The sequence below is a fragment of the Ctenopharyngodon idella genome, chromosome 8 (assembly GCF_019924925.1).
Source record: "Ctenopharyngodon idella isolate HZGC_01 chromosome 8, HZGC01, whole genome shotgun sequence".
Lineage (NCBI taxonomy): Eukaryota > Metazoa > Chordata > Actinopteri > Cypriniformes > Xenocyprididae > Ctenopharyngodon > Ctenopharyngodon idella.
In genome coordinates, this window is record NC_067227.1 from 22,367,832 (window position 1) to 22,386,218 (window position 18,387).

General features: G+C 36.6%; 1 protein-coding gene across 1 annotated transcript in view; it reads left to right on the forward strand.

Moving 5' to 3' along the window:
* Positions 1-18,387, forward strand: part of ghra (growth hormone receptor a) — a 35,093-nt gene that overhangs the window by 480 nt on the left and 16,226 nt on the right. Inside the window, 1 exon segment of the mRNA XM_051904014.1 lies at positions 11,086-11,195. Within this exon segment, the coding sequence (XP_051759974.1) occupies positions 11,102-11,195 (94 nt within the window). The 5' untranslated portion in view covers positions 11,086-11,101.

Consider the following 18,387-nt stretch of genomic DNA (forward strand, 5'->3'; position numbering starts at 1 on the left):
TCTTTTAAAGTGCTTTTTGCATGATATACATTTATAAATCTCGATTTGAATTTGGACTACACGTTGGTTTAAAGGGGTGTGCAGGGCTCGTGGAACACGGCGGTAAACAGTTTGCGAAATCAAGCTCTTTTTGCGTGCTTCGTATGCAGTTTAAAAGTCTTTCGATAATATGTAATCTTTTTCTTGCTCATCTGATTTTGTTATGTTGTCTAAACTTTGATCTGCACTCAGTGCTAGTGGAAATAAGGCAGAAATGTAGTTTACACACGTCTCAGTATGTTTATAAGGGGCCTCAGATGGCTTATCGGCTACGAAAAGTGTTTGAAAATATTTATTACCCTCGTTAAACCAAGACCAGAGTAACAAGTTAAACAGAGTGGGAATTAATGGACACATTTGCTGTTTATCCCTGTTATGAATTTCTGTGACAGCTGGATTTATGCATATGGCGGCAGTCATGCAGGTGTTTTCTGCAGGCTTGACACACTTTATGGTTGGGTATTAGAATATAAAGCAGATGGCATTTATTCACTTTTGAATAATGTAGCCTATTGTATGTATAGTTTTGCAGAATTTTTTTTGTGCTTTGTTTCTGTAATAATGTTGTGGGGAATTTGGAGTACTTGGTAACACTAGAATATTTTCAAAAAATAATTATAGCTCACATTTAATTCTCATCTGTTCATATAGGCTAGTTCTTATTATATTCATGTTTATATTTAAAATTTATGTCACTGTATAAAAAAAAACAACCCACTAAAATTTCAAATTTAATTGTTGCCTTAAATTTTAAAATCAATTTGGTCCCTAAGTAAAATCCTGCAGTGATAACTTTTTTTATCACTTAGAATTTTAATACTGATAAAGAAAATGAAGCTTGAAAAGACTAAGAACTCAAAAAAAAAAAAAAAAAAAAAAAGTGGAGAAATCATAGAAATTATTCTGAGAACCTTTTTCAGACAGAAACGCTATTGAAATGAGACTGCAAATCCAATACGCCCTACATTTTATATTTCTAAGCAGCCATGTCATTACCTGTGCAATTCTACAGGTAAAAGCGCTGCAATCAATATTTCCTCATTTCTTCAAAGATACTTAAACAGAAAGGTCATGATTTCCTGCTTGAAACAAGTCTGAATACTTCATTCACACACTTGTTTCAAGCTGCTTGTTATGAAGAGAGAGGTCTTAAGAAGAGTGCAGCAGATTTGTGCATATTCCTAAAACACTTGATAATTTCACCCCAAAAATGAAAATTCTGTCATCAATTACTCACTCTGTCATGTCGTTCCAATGATTTTCGTTCATCTTTTAAAAACACAAATTAAGCGATTTTTAATGAAATCTAAAAGAGATTTCTGTTCCACCATTGAAAGTATTCACCCAAAACTGGCACTGCAAAACGTTCATAAAGAAATCTATATTTTAAATAAATCCAGAGTTTCGGATGAATAGACTTTCAAAGGAGGTACAGAATTCTCTCAGGCTTCATTAAAAAAATCTTCACTTGTGTTCTGAAGATGAACGAAAGTCTTAAGGGTTTGGAACAACAACATGAGGGTGAGTAATTGATGACAGAATTGTCATTTTTGGGTTAACTAACTCTTTAAATGTATTGAAAGATTTCCCAGTTTACCTAGACTCTTTCTGGCTTGTTTTTAAAAGGTTACAGGATGTACAGGTTTCCCTCTCAAAGCATGACATGTACAGACCAGCTTATGTTAAACTCCAGATTTTTGATCAGCTGATTTTCTGCTCTGCTTCCCTAATACTGAGGAAATTCAGCAGTAGATTCTCACATGCTAATTGCAAAATGCAAATTGTTATTGATCCGGAATTTCATTATTATTCATTTAAACTCATTATTCATTATAAAATTGTCGTCATCCATCAGTAAATTGAATTACTCGTTTCAGCTTAATGTTTGTCTGTAATCAAATGTTTTCTGTGTCGATTGTAATTGCTTTTTGTGTAGCAGGCTTGCAGGAACATTTAGTGTCGACACACACAGAGAGGAGCTAAAGGTGCTGGTAATCAGAAAAGTGTTACCATTTAGGTTAGATATTTGGACACTTTCAAGACACTCTTGAAATGTCTGCATATCATGGATGTAAAATATAAAACAATTGATGCATTTTCTCAGGAATAGCTTCACTTTGCTGAATCATTTTGAAATTACTTTTAACTAACCCTATATTTAGTGGAAATTTCTTCTCTTCAAGCTGACACAGGTGCTCTAAAAGAATAACCACAACTGTAATTCATTACATTACCAATGAACATACTAATCTGTATTGTTTTATTAATAAACGTATTTGTGTGAATTCTTTTTCTACATTCGCTACATTTCATCAAATTAAATGCCATTTGGTAATTTGCTATGATTACCTTTCAAAAGTTTGGGGTCGGGGAGAAGTCACTTATGCTCATCAAGGCTGCAGTACTGTGATATATTATTATTATTTAATATATATTAAAATAACAGTTTTTTATTTTAATATATTTTATAATGTAATTTATTCCTGTGATGGCAAAACAGAAATCAAGTGTCAGTAATCACTCTAATATGCTGTTTTGGTGCTCAAGAAACATTTCTTATTATTATCAATGTTGAAAATAGTTGTGCTGCTTAAAGGGATAGTTCATCCAAAAATGAAAATTTTGTCATAATTTTCTCTCCCTCAAGTTGTTCTAAACCTGTATACATTTCTTTGTTCTGCAGAACGCAAAGGAAGATATTTGGAAGAATGTTTGTAACCAAGCAGATCTCGCCCCCCATTGACTAGCATAGTAGGAAAACAATACTATGGTAGTCAATGGAGGGCAAGATCTGTTTGGTTACAAACATTCCTTTATACAGGTTTGGAACAACTTGAGGGTGATAAAATGATGACAGAATTTTCATTTTTGGGTGAACTATCATTTTAATATTTTGTTGGAAACCATGGTACATGTTTTCATGATTCTTTGCTTAATACAAAGTTAACATTAAGAGCTTTATATGAAATAGAAATCTTTTGTAACAGTACAGCCTTGCTGAATGAAAGAAATCATTTAAAAAAAAATTCTACTGACTTCAAACTTTTGAATGGTAGTGTATAACACAAAGACATAGAGCTTAACTGTCGGGACTCTATATCAGTGCAGAGTATGAAGGGTCAAGCGTTGCAGTGCGCCAGCCTTTGGCTCTCAACGACAAACCTCCAGACGACTGAAGACTTTTGCAACACAAACAGGTTTGCAAGCAGTCTCTGCACGAACTTGATTGACCTCAGTTTACCACGGGTGTTGGAAGCATGATATCTCTCTCTGCTTCTTGTTTAGAGTCAGCATCGTAAAACTCAGCTCTCACCACACACACATATGCGCACACATGCTCCGTTTGGCAGAATCTCGCTCCGTCCCCCTCCAACAGCCTGCTCTGCTGACCCAAACTTTTCCACTGCCCTTGTGAAATAGGAGCGGCAGAGACGATCGGGTCTCACCAGCCAGAACTGAATGCCATCACAAAGCGAAATGATTCTATATGCTGTGGCTGGCAGAAGCCCACTTTAATCTCTATTTGAACAGTCCAATGAAGTGTTAAACCCCTGTCTAACCAAATTAAAATCCCTTTTCCACCAGCATAACTGCAGCACATGCACTTTTTTTCTGTGCACATGCAGAGCCGTCCATCTAATGGTTTACACAAGGTTTTGTGCTTCTTTCACCATAACACATTATTTGCTTGCTTGTGCAACCGGGGTGACTGAATGTCACCTTTGAACCTTGCATATCGTCTTCTGACTAAATCAATCAGAATAGGAAAGGTTGAATCCTCTCTGATATCCTCTTTTCTGCAGTAGCCAAATGCTCTGTAGACCTGTGCTACAGTATTGCACTAATGACATTTAAAGATTATGCTAGAATTAGATTAGAGATGTTGCAAGTATACATATGGACTAAACGCTATTGAGATAGCAATTGTTAAGGAACAACCAAAACATTGACATAGTTGATTTGAAAAACAGCAGAAACTTGAAGTGCATGATTTAGGCTACATCCACACGAAGCCAGAGCTTTCCCTATCCAATCTTTTTTTTTTTCTCGTCTGAAGAAATATCTGTGTACACACGAAACCACTGAAACCGACTCAAAATGATGTAGTATACATGCCAGATCAGTATGTGGTGCTGTAATTCTGCCACAGGGATACACTAAAAATGGAGAATAAGACTTAGAGCATGCGCATAAAGCTTGCGCGCGGTATACAAACTTTAGTAAAGCTTACAAATAAAGCTTTATTTTAGTAAAGCTAATAGGCTCAGTAGCTTCTGCAGCATGAACACAAGCATGTAGTCCGCTATTGTTGTTGTTGTTGCTGTTTTGTGCTGTTAGCGGTGTCTGACTAGGGTCGACACGTGGGGTGATGACATCATCGTTTCACAAAATATACGGATTGGCTGTACACACGAAAACGCAAGGGCATCGTTTTCAGATTTAACCACTCTGGGACCTGGTTTTAAAAATTAGCGGTTTCACCTTCTGAAAACGCTGGATCCGTCTGGACGAAAATCCTATACGATACAAATTTTTTTGCGTATACAGCTAAACTCATCTCCGTGTGGACGGGGCCTATTAGTGTTATTTAATGGGCTTGCTAAAATAGGAGATAAAGTGTTACTTTTAAAACAAAAGCATTACAATATTGCATATTTAGTAAATAGTTGATTGAGACTCTTCTAGAGTGGAAGCATTTTTGGGCTTTTTTGAAATTAGAAATGTTACATATAAATGTATTCATTTAGCAGATGCTTTTATCTAAAGCGACTTGCAAATGAGGAATAAAACAAGTGATTCATCTTAAAGAGACAATAAACAGAAGTGCTAGTAATACAAAGTTTCAGACATCAATCAGAATAGTACAAGCTAGAACAGGGAGCAATTAAGGAGTAGTGAAAGCATAGAAGAGTTTTTTTTGTCAGCAGGACACAGCTTGAGGAAGAGGTGAGTTTTCAGCTGTTTTGTTTTTTATGGACAGTGTTTATCCTCCAAACATATTTTGCATGCAAAAATTTGGTTAACCACTGTAATTTGTGGTGAACGAGATTTCATTTAGTACAACATGTTCCTGAATCAACATCTTTGTTGATCCTGGAACAACATTCCAGTCAACCAATCAGATTTGAGGGACAAGTTTAAAGTTAATGTCAAGTTTAGTCTTACAACCAGGGTTAGGTGATTCAACATCAGTGTTATTCGCCTATCATTTCCCTCTGGTTTTAGGGATAATTTATGGGTAGGTTTAGGTTTAGAGGTAGGGGTAGGGTTAAGAGAAAATTTTCGGACAGGAATTTTGTTCCAGGATCAACAAAATAAGTTGATCCAGGAACATATCTTACTTGGCAAAATCATGGTGACAGTAATTTGTAAGGTGTCATAAGTAGGGGTGGGCCGAATATCTTAAATGGCCGAAATTGCATATATTTTAAACAGATTTATACTATAGCTGTCAAAATAAAAGGCTCATCCGTGTCAATATAAATGTCTTGCTTCTGATACTTATTAGCCAAATAGAAAAACTTATCAGTTGAAGCTAATAATTAAAAAATGGCTAAATAAATTAATAAAAATGGTGATATATTTGTCGACGGCTAGTCATAAGATGTTTATATTAAAGTGTATTTACACAGGAAACACAATGGCGGGAATCACATAAATATTACACAACCCAAATGTTAATTTTTTGACAAAAAAGTTTTTATATACCCTTAAACATGCCCAGATTTCTCCCAACACTAGAAGGCATTTTTATTTGCAACTAAATAAAGTACATAAATAGAAAAATAACGTGTGTTACTTTTATTTGAAAAAGTGACTTTGATAATATGGTGTAAATTTGACAAGTAACACCATATGTTATTTGAACAAATATATAAGATTGTGTAACATTTTACCCCAACACTCATAGTAATGGACTGATATCATCGGTTGTTTCAGCATAGTTTGCTAAAGGTGATGTTCACATGTTTGTTTTACATCATGCTGACAGCAGGTTTGAGCTTAGAAGAACTGGAAAAAAGGTCTCAGTGTACATAGATTCAGTCATTCAGATTTAATCTCTGTTCAATTGTCTGATAGCTGATATAAAGTTGCTAAATAGGTGCCATTAGGAGCAGTTTGCTCTGGACGCTTTATTATAGTACAGAGATCAACAGGTTTGAAACGGTTTTGAAACTCTACATGTATTAGTCACTGCTTTTGGATGTTATCAATGCAGTCTTGGATTTTCTCCAAACAGGAATGATACTCTTGCTTGTTAGCCTGAGCTCTAGACCTCTAGACCTTTTTGAAGATATAAATAAAACAGATTATTGGAGCACATTTTATAATAAATATTATTTCAGGCTTTCTGCTTCAAAATGTTTAATTCAGTGTGTTACTTGCTGTTTCTTTGTAATTGTTTTAAAACTTACTAGCAATTTCTGAGTGAAAATTGTTCTACACCAACTGTTATTCAGTGTAGTAGTTCATTTAGTGAAGCCTATAACAGTTGCTGTTCAGAAGTTTTGTGTTTGCAAATGCATCCAGAATTGTGAAGATGTGAAAATGGTGATTTCTGACCTTATGCAGAAATGCACCCCAGCACCAGATCCTTTTATTAAGGTTGTAGCAGCCAATCATTAAAATTCTGACAGACGGTGAACTGTGATTATATTATATATTATATTATATTATATTATATTATATGTTCTGACATAGAACCTGGAAGTGCTGCATTGTGTCTGTCTACAACATAAACAGCGTAGAGCAGGGTCCTTCAACTGGCGGCCCGCGGGCCAAATCCGCCCGCCAATCATCTTCATCTGGCCCGTGGCACCCCAATCTTCCTCCTACTCTTTGGCTAGATACGTGGCTGCAGTGGCGCCTGCAGCTGTACGGCTATATACGCACTGTTCGTACCATGCACGCTCCTCCGACTGACCTGAGAAACGTTTTCTGTAAGAATATTTCAGCAGTTATTATGTGTGTTCTGTATTTCTGTCGACTGAACCAGGGACACCAATCATTCATGAATTAATCATTCTTTTGTCTCGATTCTTTCTTTTCCGTAAATTGGCCAAATGCGCTTGCATAGCGATCTGAAACGATTTGGATTCGTTCAGACTTCTCTGTCACTGAATCATCTGTAGTTGTTTCTCGGTCAGTAACAGCAAATACAGAACAAATAGCGCTGTTCATGTGTTTCACTAGTTTACATTGAACTACGCAGCACGGCCCAGTGGATAACGGAACGAAAACTTAAAGGGGCTGCGTTTATTCCCGGGTCATCATTATTAAACAGCGTTGCGACATCTAGTGAGTAGCGTTTCAATTCGACACACACTACAGATCACTTGATTATTAAACTAGTTTTAAATCGGATGAAACAGCCTCAACATTCCCAACAAGACTGATGAGGAAAACATTGTGCCATGAATGAAGATAGAAGACTTTTAAATCCCAAAATCACCACCCTTACAAACATTTACCATGAATGAACTGTAGTAAATGACCATGCTTTGTGGAAATGTGGAATATTTATATTGAAAACTATGTTATAGCCATTTATATTGCAATATATTTATTAGGTGGGTAGGGGAATATATAATTCATATCTATCATTTGATTGTAATATCATTTGACAGTGGTAGTGAGTAGCCATGTATGGTTTTACCTGTGGTTACCAAGTCTCACTGTGAGAATATTTTAATTTAAGCCTAATAATTAATAAAATAATTAATTTTATTAAATTAATAAGGCCCACCTCAACTTTTGGTTTGGTAAACTGGCCCTCGAATGAAACTACTTGAAGAGCCCTGGCGTAGAGAATGAAGAGAAGAAATTGTTGAATAAAGTCGTTATATTTTGTTTGTTTGTTTTTGCGCACAAAAAGTATTCTTGTCGTAACATTATTAAGGTTGAATCACTGTAGTCATGTATAAAGTTTTGCTCTGAATGCGTCAAGCAGCAAATAAATCGGAACAAACTGTGGGCTGTCATCCACTTAACCACACATTGCAACTGATGCAAAACAGACCTGTTTATTTGCACAACCCACTGTGCAGCACTCCCCAGATATATATATATACAGGGTTGGGGAGTAACGGAATACATGTAACGGCGTTACGTAATTAGGATACTGCGCTGCTTGATTATACAGTATTTCCTGGTTCTGTTGCCAGTGATGACTCACGCGAGCCACCCGCTGGTGCATGCGCAAATAACACCCGTCTACAATCTCCTCAGACGCAGATTGAATCACTGCTGCTAATTGAAACGATGCTTCCCGCAGGGAAAAACGCTTTCAATTCATGGAAATTTCGCTGCTATTTTGTTTTCAAAGAAGATAATGCAAACAACATGGTTGTACAGTGTAAACTCTGCCTTCCAATGAGACATGATTGCTTAGTTTTAATAGGTTTTAAAAGTAACCAAAATGCTAAACATTAAAATTAAAGCAGAACAAACATAAACAGAAATGTTTGATCTGAGCTTGTTCAGTTTGTTTATGATCTGATGTGACTTTTATATTTTTAAGCTCTAAACAACAACAACGGTAATAATATTGCAATAGATAATTTATCAGATTTGTAAAATATTGTTGAGACCCATTCAAAAGTATGGAACATGTAACATTTAAAAACTTGCAGAAATTGAGAAGAAATAATTAAAATTAAATTTAAAAATGCAAGTGTTGTGACCTTGAAGTAATCCAGAAGTAATCAGATTACATTACTTTCATATTATGGTACTTGGATTACGTTACTGAATACTTTTTTTATGAAGTAATTTGTTACTGTAACGGAATTCATTTTTAAAGTAACCCTCCCAAGCCTGTATATAAATATATTGTTACAAAAATTGTTGTTGTAATACAACAGGCTGACTATGAATGATTTAAAAGAGAAACATTACAGTAACATTTGATTCAAAGACATGGCCCTCAAATGACAAAAATGTAAATGTTGTCCAAGATGGGCCATGTTATCAACAGCAGACATATTTTGGAGGTTAAAGGGTGAGAAGCATTGCCTAATATGCATGCAGTGCTGGAGCAATCTGTGAAGCACTTGAGAAGCGGGAAATTCTTTCAGCCAATCAGATTCAAGGGAGGTTCCACCCTCCTCCCTCTCATGGCTATCTGGACAATCAGGCCCTCTGTGCTGACTGCCGTGCCCCTTTAACTCTCTCACGGGGTCGGACCCTACTGGCCCTCCCTGTAAACACATGGCAGAAATGCGACTGCAAACTCAAACAGAGACCACTGAGTGTTTAGATATGCCTCATAGATTTGCCAATATAATATAATATAATATAATATAATATAATATATACAGTTTGGGTTCAGTAAGATTTTTTTTAAGAAACTAATACTGTTATTACATTGATAAAGAGTGACAATAAAGACATTTATTATTCAATTTATAGTTTGCTAAATGCAATATAGCCACATAGACCAGCTAATAAGCATTGGACCGGCTGTCAATCTGGGTGTGTAGTGCTTTGTACACTCCTTCACTGTATGATAGCAGTGTTCCTGTGAGGAATGGGGCCTCATTACTACCTGACTGAGAAGGGCCATCTCTATGAGAAGGAAAGAGGATCAAGTGATTTTGAGGGAGTTTGTTGACTCTGTATGCACCAGACATGAAACCAAACTACATATACATAATTTTACATAATATTTGCTTTTAATAAATCATACACCTTTTCAGCAAGTTTAACTAGCTTTTATTTTAGTCAGCTTTGTGAATGCAAATACAAAATACAGAAGTATTTTACTATTCAAGTATCAAAATAAAAAGAGACAGGGTTCTGAAACCTGCATGTTGTTATTCTACTATTGTTAGATGTTGAGATCGGGTGAAACTACAGGTCAAATGCAACAAAGCCACTTATTTGCTGACTGTGCATTTTCCCACATTTGGAAATTATAGCTTGGTGCTGTTTTCAACAATCCACTGCCAAGTGCAGAAGAAAAATAGCTCTGAAGCCAAGTTTTAGACCAGAACTCATCATTAATCGAATCAGATTCAGAAACACCAGGACGCTGCAAGTCTAAACAACATTTATTGGCCAATTGTATTTGTCCACTTGATTTAATTTTATTTGACATACATTTAAACCATATCACTAGTGTTTTCTTTATTTTCATCAGGCTGTCTACATAATGTTTAGTTGAACTGTTAAGATCAGACTCGTCAGTCCCAAAGCGCCACTGAATTCTCTATGATTTGTGGTGGTGACCAAACAAATATAGTGAACTTATTTTTAGCCTAACTCTTGGGCTAGCTGGATACAACCTGTTCAGCCACTATGCTTGTGAAAGTAATTTCTCACTATGTCACAATGTCATCACCATTTCAGATAAACCATTATCTCTTTTATGCAATAATATTGTAATAAGACCCTAAGTGGTGAGGGCGAAGGAACATTGACAGAATCAACTAAATACAAAGTGCAAATCATGAAGCGCCCCCACGTATACATAAATCACAAAATGAACGATGGCAACTTGTCAACAGTATTTCTGTCACACATCTAGCACTAATATAAATTGAAGCCGGTTTAAATTCTTTATGCTTCTTTCCATAAGAGATGATGTTTCACCAGAACCTTTAGCCGAGATAGCTTGAACGTTTGACATTTTGAAAGGTTTTCTGTCGCCCTAGCATAATTTTATAATGGAAATTCTAGTTTTAACAGTAAATGTGGAGTATTAGCTTGTGAAAACATCCCCCGCACAGCCTGCATGCTTAAAAGACCCCTGGTAACCCACAGATAATGACAAACCCACGTATGGCTGGAAGTGCTGAGTGTTGCAGAGGTTGTGTCTGGTTGTTAATTGTCTGGTTTCCTCGTATAGGGTTTCACACAGACCAGCTAAGAATTAATGGCCGTAACAGTCAGTGCTCTTTGGTGTGAAGGAGTAGGGAAATGAATTGGAGACGCTGAGGAGATGGCCCTGGGGCTCTCTAGGGGTTTCAGCTCAGTATTTGTCAGAGGGGTGTCATCCGGGAGCACCACTAATAATGATTTTTCTTCTCTTACTTTACCGCACAGGGAGACAGCAGAAGCTATGGCTTACTCTCTCTCACTCAGTCTGCTCTGCCTGGGCTTGCTGTGTGGAAACGGACTGGTGTCTGCACGAGGATCCAAGCTGTTCACTGCAGGTACTGCACTCACAACCACGTCAAAAACAGGCGTTATTTCACTTTACCACAGTAGTCTGATTTGTAATCAACTTGGTCAGTCTATACAGGGTAGAATGGTATTCACAAAGAATGAGTTCATGCATTCAGTCTACACTATTTTTAATTGTTTGCTTATGTAAATATGCATCAGATGAATGTCTTTGGCTGCTTTGTCAGCTGTGCTTACTGCTTACTGCAGCATTTGCAAAAATGTACTTTTGTACCCGGTCCTATTTGACACGCCCCGAGCGGGATTCGAACTGGCGTCTCTGGCAGGAGAGGCAGGCGCACTAACAAAGACGCTAAAGGCCGCAGTCTCTAGTGCACCTCTTCAGGCCAAGTCAGTGAGGTTTACATGCACATCTCTTACTAGCTTGCCTCCGTTACACTCATCCCCCTAAACCTCACTCTCATCCGGGTCATGGCACCAAATGTAACCGGTCCTATTCAACACGCTCCGAGCTGGAATCGAACTGGCGTCTCCGGCATGGAAGACGGGCACACTAATAAGTACCCTAAAGGCCGTAGTCTCTAGCGCGCCTCTTTAGGCCAATAGAGTGAGGTTTACATGCACAGCTCTTACTAGCTTGCCTCCATTACACTCATCCCCCTAAACCACACTCTCATCCGGGTCACGGCACCAACTGTAACCGGTCCTATTCAACACGCTCCGAGCAGGAACCGAATTGGCGTCTCTGACATGGGAGACAGGCAAACTAACAAGGACCCTAAAGGCTGCAGTCTCTGGTGTGCCTCTTTAGGCCAAGGGAGTGAAGTTTACATGCACAGCTCTTACTAGTTTGCCTCCGTTACACTCAACCCCCTAAACCTCAGTCCCATCCGGGTCGTGGCACCAAATGTAACCGGTCCTATTCAACATGCTCCGAGCGTCTCCGGCATAGGAAACAGGCATGCTAACAAGGACGCCAAAAGCCGCAGTCCCTAGCGTCAGTGGTTAGTGTGCCTCTTGAGGCCAGGGAAGCAAGGTTTACTAGCTTGCCTCAGTTACACTTTGCATTTAGGTGATACTGCATGGATTGTTAATTTGCATTATTTTTGCTGTATTTTATTTTATATATAATTGTTAATAAAACTATTAATTAATTCTTTTATTTATGTATTATTTTATTTTTTTAGTATTTTTTTAAACGAATTCTAAAATTAATAAATACTAAAATATTTATTAATAATATTATTAATATTTATTTATTTATTTATTTATTTTTATAAATGATTGTAGTACATGTAACATGTTAAAATGTCATAATAGGGCTTTTATCAATCACAGAATTAAACTGTAGATGTCTGTGCCAGGTCATTATTGGAAAATCATTGGGCCTGTGTCAAGATTATTCACCTTTGAGCACACAGAACGTTTTACTTTGGTCTAGTCAAACAATCCTTCAATAAATAGGTTTTGTTTGAAAGTAAACACATTGACTGTGGTCATCCAAAGTCCAGGGACAGGATACAGTGGCGCTTATGGGATGATGAACCAACTGGGATGTCAACAGTGCACATAGCTTATCATTGAGACAGAGACAGTGATATGTTATGGTGAATAACATTTGTGTAATAGGCTTTCACAGGAGCAGTGAATGACTTGGGTTAATGACCCAGTAGCTGCACACAAGTTAGAGCACAGACTTTAGCACTTTGATTAAAGTTCATTTTTTTTATTTTATGTTTGAAAATATTCTCTTTTAAAGTTTAAGTTAGTATTTAACTAATAACAAAATATTAACTAATTAACAAAAATATTGCCATATCGCCTGAGCTTTGGAGTGCATGGTCATTGGAAAAGTGTGATGGGGAGATCATTTCTTTAATTTTTATAATATTTTAAACTAATGAAAGGGCTATTATTAGCAAGATGTTTTAGCAAAGATGTGCTAGAAATAATTATGACAATGAGAAAATAATCAATTTTATTAACTCCAACATGTTGCCTTGTGAAATGCATTAGCAATTTAGCATCATTCGGGTTTTAAATGCCAAGATTTTCTAACAAAGATGTACTAGAACTAATCATGACATCAAAGACATCTATTTTCATCAGACTATGTGCAAATACTCTTTTTTACCTACAGCATTGCATGTTAAGTCAAATGTTCTAGTTATGCTTCATAAATATGTTGTCCAGGGTATTTTTCACAAGTAAGTCTGTTCAATGGGTGGTGCCATTGAATATCTGGGTGTTGATCGTTAAAATGACACAACATTTAAAATATGTTTTTGCAAAAAAAAATAAAATAAAATAAAAAATCCTGAGAACAGAAATCTGGGAAACCTATTAAATGGACTGTCCCTCTGCCCATTTCCATGCTGTCTGCCCTAAATAAGCTCTCTTCAGAGGTGTTCTGAGGACAGGCTGCGGTTTGATTGAGAACAGCAGTAATCGTCTTGAGTTATGGCTTCAGACAGGGGCCATATTTGTGGACTTTTTTGTGAGGGAGGTCTGGCAAGTATGACTCTTGTGTTTTGGCTGGAAATTCAAAGACATGGGCATGTCTTATGGAGGAGAGAGTGAATTGGCACCGCTACAGGCCTGTGCTGTCAAAGTCATGCGTGTACGCTAATGTGTCTAATAAATCAGATGTTTGTGGATCAACACACTCTGCTCTGCACCAAGCAGAGGGGCGTTCATGATACTACTCATTTCTATATACTGAAATTATATATACTGCTAATTTAGATAGATAGGTAGATAGGTAGATTTGATATCCCCCAATGATTGTGTCATGTTGATTACAATATTTAGATGCGAAATTCTTGGATAATAGGTCCCAAAAGACTCAAGGTGCTAATTGTGTTTATTAGCTTTTTATTCTCTATTTAATATTTAAATACTTAAAGGCCTGACATTTTGACAACACTTTAAAGAGAGTTAGGGTTTATTATATAATATACAGTACTGTGCAAAAGTCTTAGGCCACCATTAGATGTTTTAGTAATGGTATAATGACCATATATAATTATTTCTCAGTCTCTTTATTAGAATATTACCAGAAAATACAGGACATTTGTATGCAGTATTAAAAAAACAGAAAAGAAAAAAAAATCTGAAAAAACGGCTTCTATAGGCTAAAGTGGCAAGTATTTAGTGACCTCCCCTTACACTTGAGCAATAACAGGAATATATATAATAAATATAATATATTATTATTATATATTATATAATATATAATAACAGTAATATTTATCTTAATAAATAAAAAGTTATTATTATTATTATTATTATTATTAATAATGAAATGTATTGTCACGTTCATGTTTAGTTCATAGTTTCATTATCATGTTCTGTGTAGTTTCATCGTCATGTTTTGTTTCGTTTTCCCTGCATTTGCCTGTGTTCTAGTTCATAGTTAGTTGTCATGGTTTCTGATTAGTTACACACCTGTTTCCTGTTCTGTTGATTATCATTCCTTGTGTATTTAAGCCCTCAGTTTGTCTCTGTTCATTGTCTTGCCTTAAGGTCCTTGCACACTAAGTCCGAAATTCTCGTCTGAAATTTTCGCACATTAAAATATAAATACGACCTCATGTTGTTTCAACCACGTTTACACACTGCTTCCAAAACTTTCATCCGTCATAAAAAAATTTGAATCGGGTTAAATTTTCTGCATTTTTCACATCCGTAGAAAGCATTTACAAGGTGTTTTGACAGTTTAGAGCCACCGTACAAGCGAACATCAAATCCAGAATGGCGTCTGACAAGTTTCGCAGCACAAAGCACTTTTTGACAAACAAAGTGTGGAATACAAAGAGACGGAATATAAAGAATAATCCCGCAGCTCCTTGATAAGGAGGTGGAACTCTCTTTCCTCTCTACGCAATCTCAGGATTGGATGGACCCAATATTTCCTCTTTCTTTTTCTCTTTTTAAGAAGAGAGGACAATAAAATCATCCTCACTGCTTGAAGACTCCATTTTATATTGTTTTGCAAATTTTTTCGCAACAGATTAATTATCGAACTCAGTGTGCAAGGTTTCTGTGCATGACGAATTTTTAGGATGACGAATATGAAAAAACGCATACTAAAATTTTGATGTATAACCATTGTGTGCTTGGCCAAGACCAGGTACTTTTAAGGGGATTGTCCTCTAAATAAATAAATAATTAAACAACCAGAAGTTCCGAAGACTTGAGAGCAATCTGTGCATACACAGGAAACATTCAGAAGCACAAGTAGATTCTTGGAAGTCAGTCTATTTTTCCTCCACTAACAATATGTTCACTAAGGAAGCAAGCCACCGTACCACTGAAGCAATGTTTTCTGTTGAGCATGCGGCTTTGCGTTTAAAGGCCTAGTGATTATGTTGCCGTGTTGATTCCTTAATTTTCCCTGCGCCGTGCTGTCTGCCATAACCCTCACACGGCGCATGGTCCGCTGTGAGCACTGAGCAACATGAGAGTCTACTGCTGTGACTCAGGGAGTTTTAGATGCAGGCGGAGCCCCTTTTGAGCTGAAGTTTATTTACGCTAGACAGCAGGGCGAAGTCAGGAAGACAGCTGGGCTTGCTCGCTTTGAGACATGAGGAGAAAGTAGAACAGCAGAGGACAGCAAAGTTTGCCGTTACATAAGGGAGTAGTTGGCTCTTTTTGTGTAAAAAAAAAAGTCCAGTTGCCAGATGGACAGCAGGACCACAGGGCCGTTCACATGAAACTTTTTCCACAAGGAGCGTGTGGCCATAAAACAATTCCTCTTCATCTGAAGGCATATATAAACCTTCTGTGGTAAACTCGCCTGCAGATTCAGCATATTGGTTTGCAGAAATATGAGAGAAAAATTTTAAATGTTTGGTTGATAGATTTTGAGGGTTAGAAAAAATGTTAAACAGTAAGCAATTTAACAAGAGCTTTAATGAGAACATCCTCAGTCAGTCAAAGTATGTGATTGTGTGATGCTATACTTTATTTATTTATTTATTCAAATGGCAAAATTCTAAAGAAATGATTTAGTAGATTAACTCAAGTAATGGCCTCATAATTACAGTATTAGGGAGGATTACGGTCATTATCGCAGATCCACTTGACATAAATCTGTTGTAATTCAGCCTGAGGGTCTGGATTTGTGTTCCCTGATCATCAAAGTGAAGTTCTGCTAATGATGGACTTACACAGGGCAATTGGAGGCCGGTGTTTGTTTATGGAGCTTTGCACTACATTTGGAATAACAGTCATTTGCATGTTAGCAAATGGATTTCATCCCCTAAATCTTCCATTACATTCTATATATTGTGGTTTCTACTAGTACTTCCCACCTTACATCTGGGCACTGGAGTTTGTGTTAAGTGAACACTTGCAACGTATTGAATTTCTCATCCCCCTTTATGTACACTGTGTGTGTGTTTGTTTGTGTGTGTGTGTGTGTGTTGTTTGCAGTTATTTTTAACACCAGTTTACATTCTGCTGGAAGTGTCTGCTCCCTCGACCTTTTTGTTCATCCTCAAGAATGTTTTGCAGTGACCACACAACAATAGCTAAGTAAATTAAGACTACGATAGATAGATAGATAGATCAATTTCACCTATTGTCATTTAATTTTTTTTTACAATTTAATATTTTTATTATTTGTTTTATTGTATTTTTTAGGGCTATCAAAATTAACACTAATTTTGAGATTCATTATTTTCAGTTTAACACATTAAAAATTGCATTCAAGTGTTTTTAAACCATTCAAGAGCAATAAGACACAAAAGAGAGCTCAATTCTGTGGAGCCCCGCACATGACATGCAAAAATATAGTAGGGTAAATTGTGCGCACGATTTACTAATTCGTTCCCTCAATTTATAAATCGTGCGTACAATTTACTAATTCATTCGCTCGATTTGCTAGACCATATGCACAATTTATATATATCGAGGGAACAATTAGTAAATCGTGTTCCCTTTATATAAATCGAAGGAACAAATTAGTAAATCGTGTGCACTATTTAGCAAATCGAGGGAACACAATAGTAGATCGTGCGCACAATTTAGTAAATGGAGGGAACGAATTAATAAATTGTGCACACAATTTAGCAAATCGAGGGAACACAATAGTAAATCGTGCGCACGATTTAGGAAATCGAGGGAACGAATTAGTAAATCGTGCACATAATTTAGCAAATCGAGGGAATGAATTAGTAAAACGTGTGCACGATTTTGTAAATCGAGGGAACGAATTAGTAAATCGTGCGCACGCTTTATATAAATCGAGGGAACGAATTAATAGATCGTGTGCATGATTTAGCAAATCGAGGGAACACAATAGTAAATCGTGTGCACGATTTAGTAAATGGAGGGAACGAATTAGTAAATCGTACGCATGCTTTATATAAATCGAGGGAATGAATTAGTAAGTCGTGCACACAATTAGCAAATCGGGGGAACACAATAGTAAATTGTGTGCACGATTTTGTAAATTGAGGGAACGAATTAGTAAATCGTGCGCACGCTTTATATAAATCGAGGGAACGAATTAGTAAATCGTGCACACGATTTAGCAAATCGAAGAAACACAATAGTAAATCGTGTGCACGATTTTTTAAATTGAGGAAACGAATTAGTAAATCATGTGCACAATTTAGCAAATCGAGGGAACACAATAGTAAATTATGCGCACGATTTAACAAATCGAGGGAACACAATAGTAAATCGTGTGCATGCTTTATATAAATCAAGGGAACGAATTAGTAAATCGTGTGCACGATTTAGCAAATCGAGGGAACACAATAGTAAATTGTGCGCACGATTTAACAAATCGAGGGAACACAATAGTAAATTGTGTGCACGATTTAGTAAATGGAGGGAACGAATTAGTAAATCGTGCACACAATTTAGCAAATCGAGGGAACGAATTAGTAAAACATGCGCACGATTTATGTAAATTGAGGGAATGAATTAGTAAATTGTGCACACGATTTAGCAAATTGAGGGAACACAATAGTAAATCGTGTGCACGATTTTGTAAATCAAGGGAACAAATTAGTAAATTGTGTGCACGATTTTTTTTTTTTTTCCTCTGCATGTCATGTGCGGGGGCTCCGTACAATTCGGTACAGGCACTCTTTATAAAGACTTGTGAGAAAATCTGTTTTAAAGTGACAGCAGCCTAAAATACCCGCTGCAGTCTGTGTCATTAATGTTAATCAAAGAACAAAAGAAAAAGAGAAAATCACTCACTGC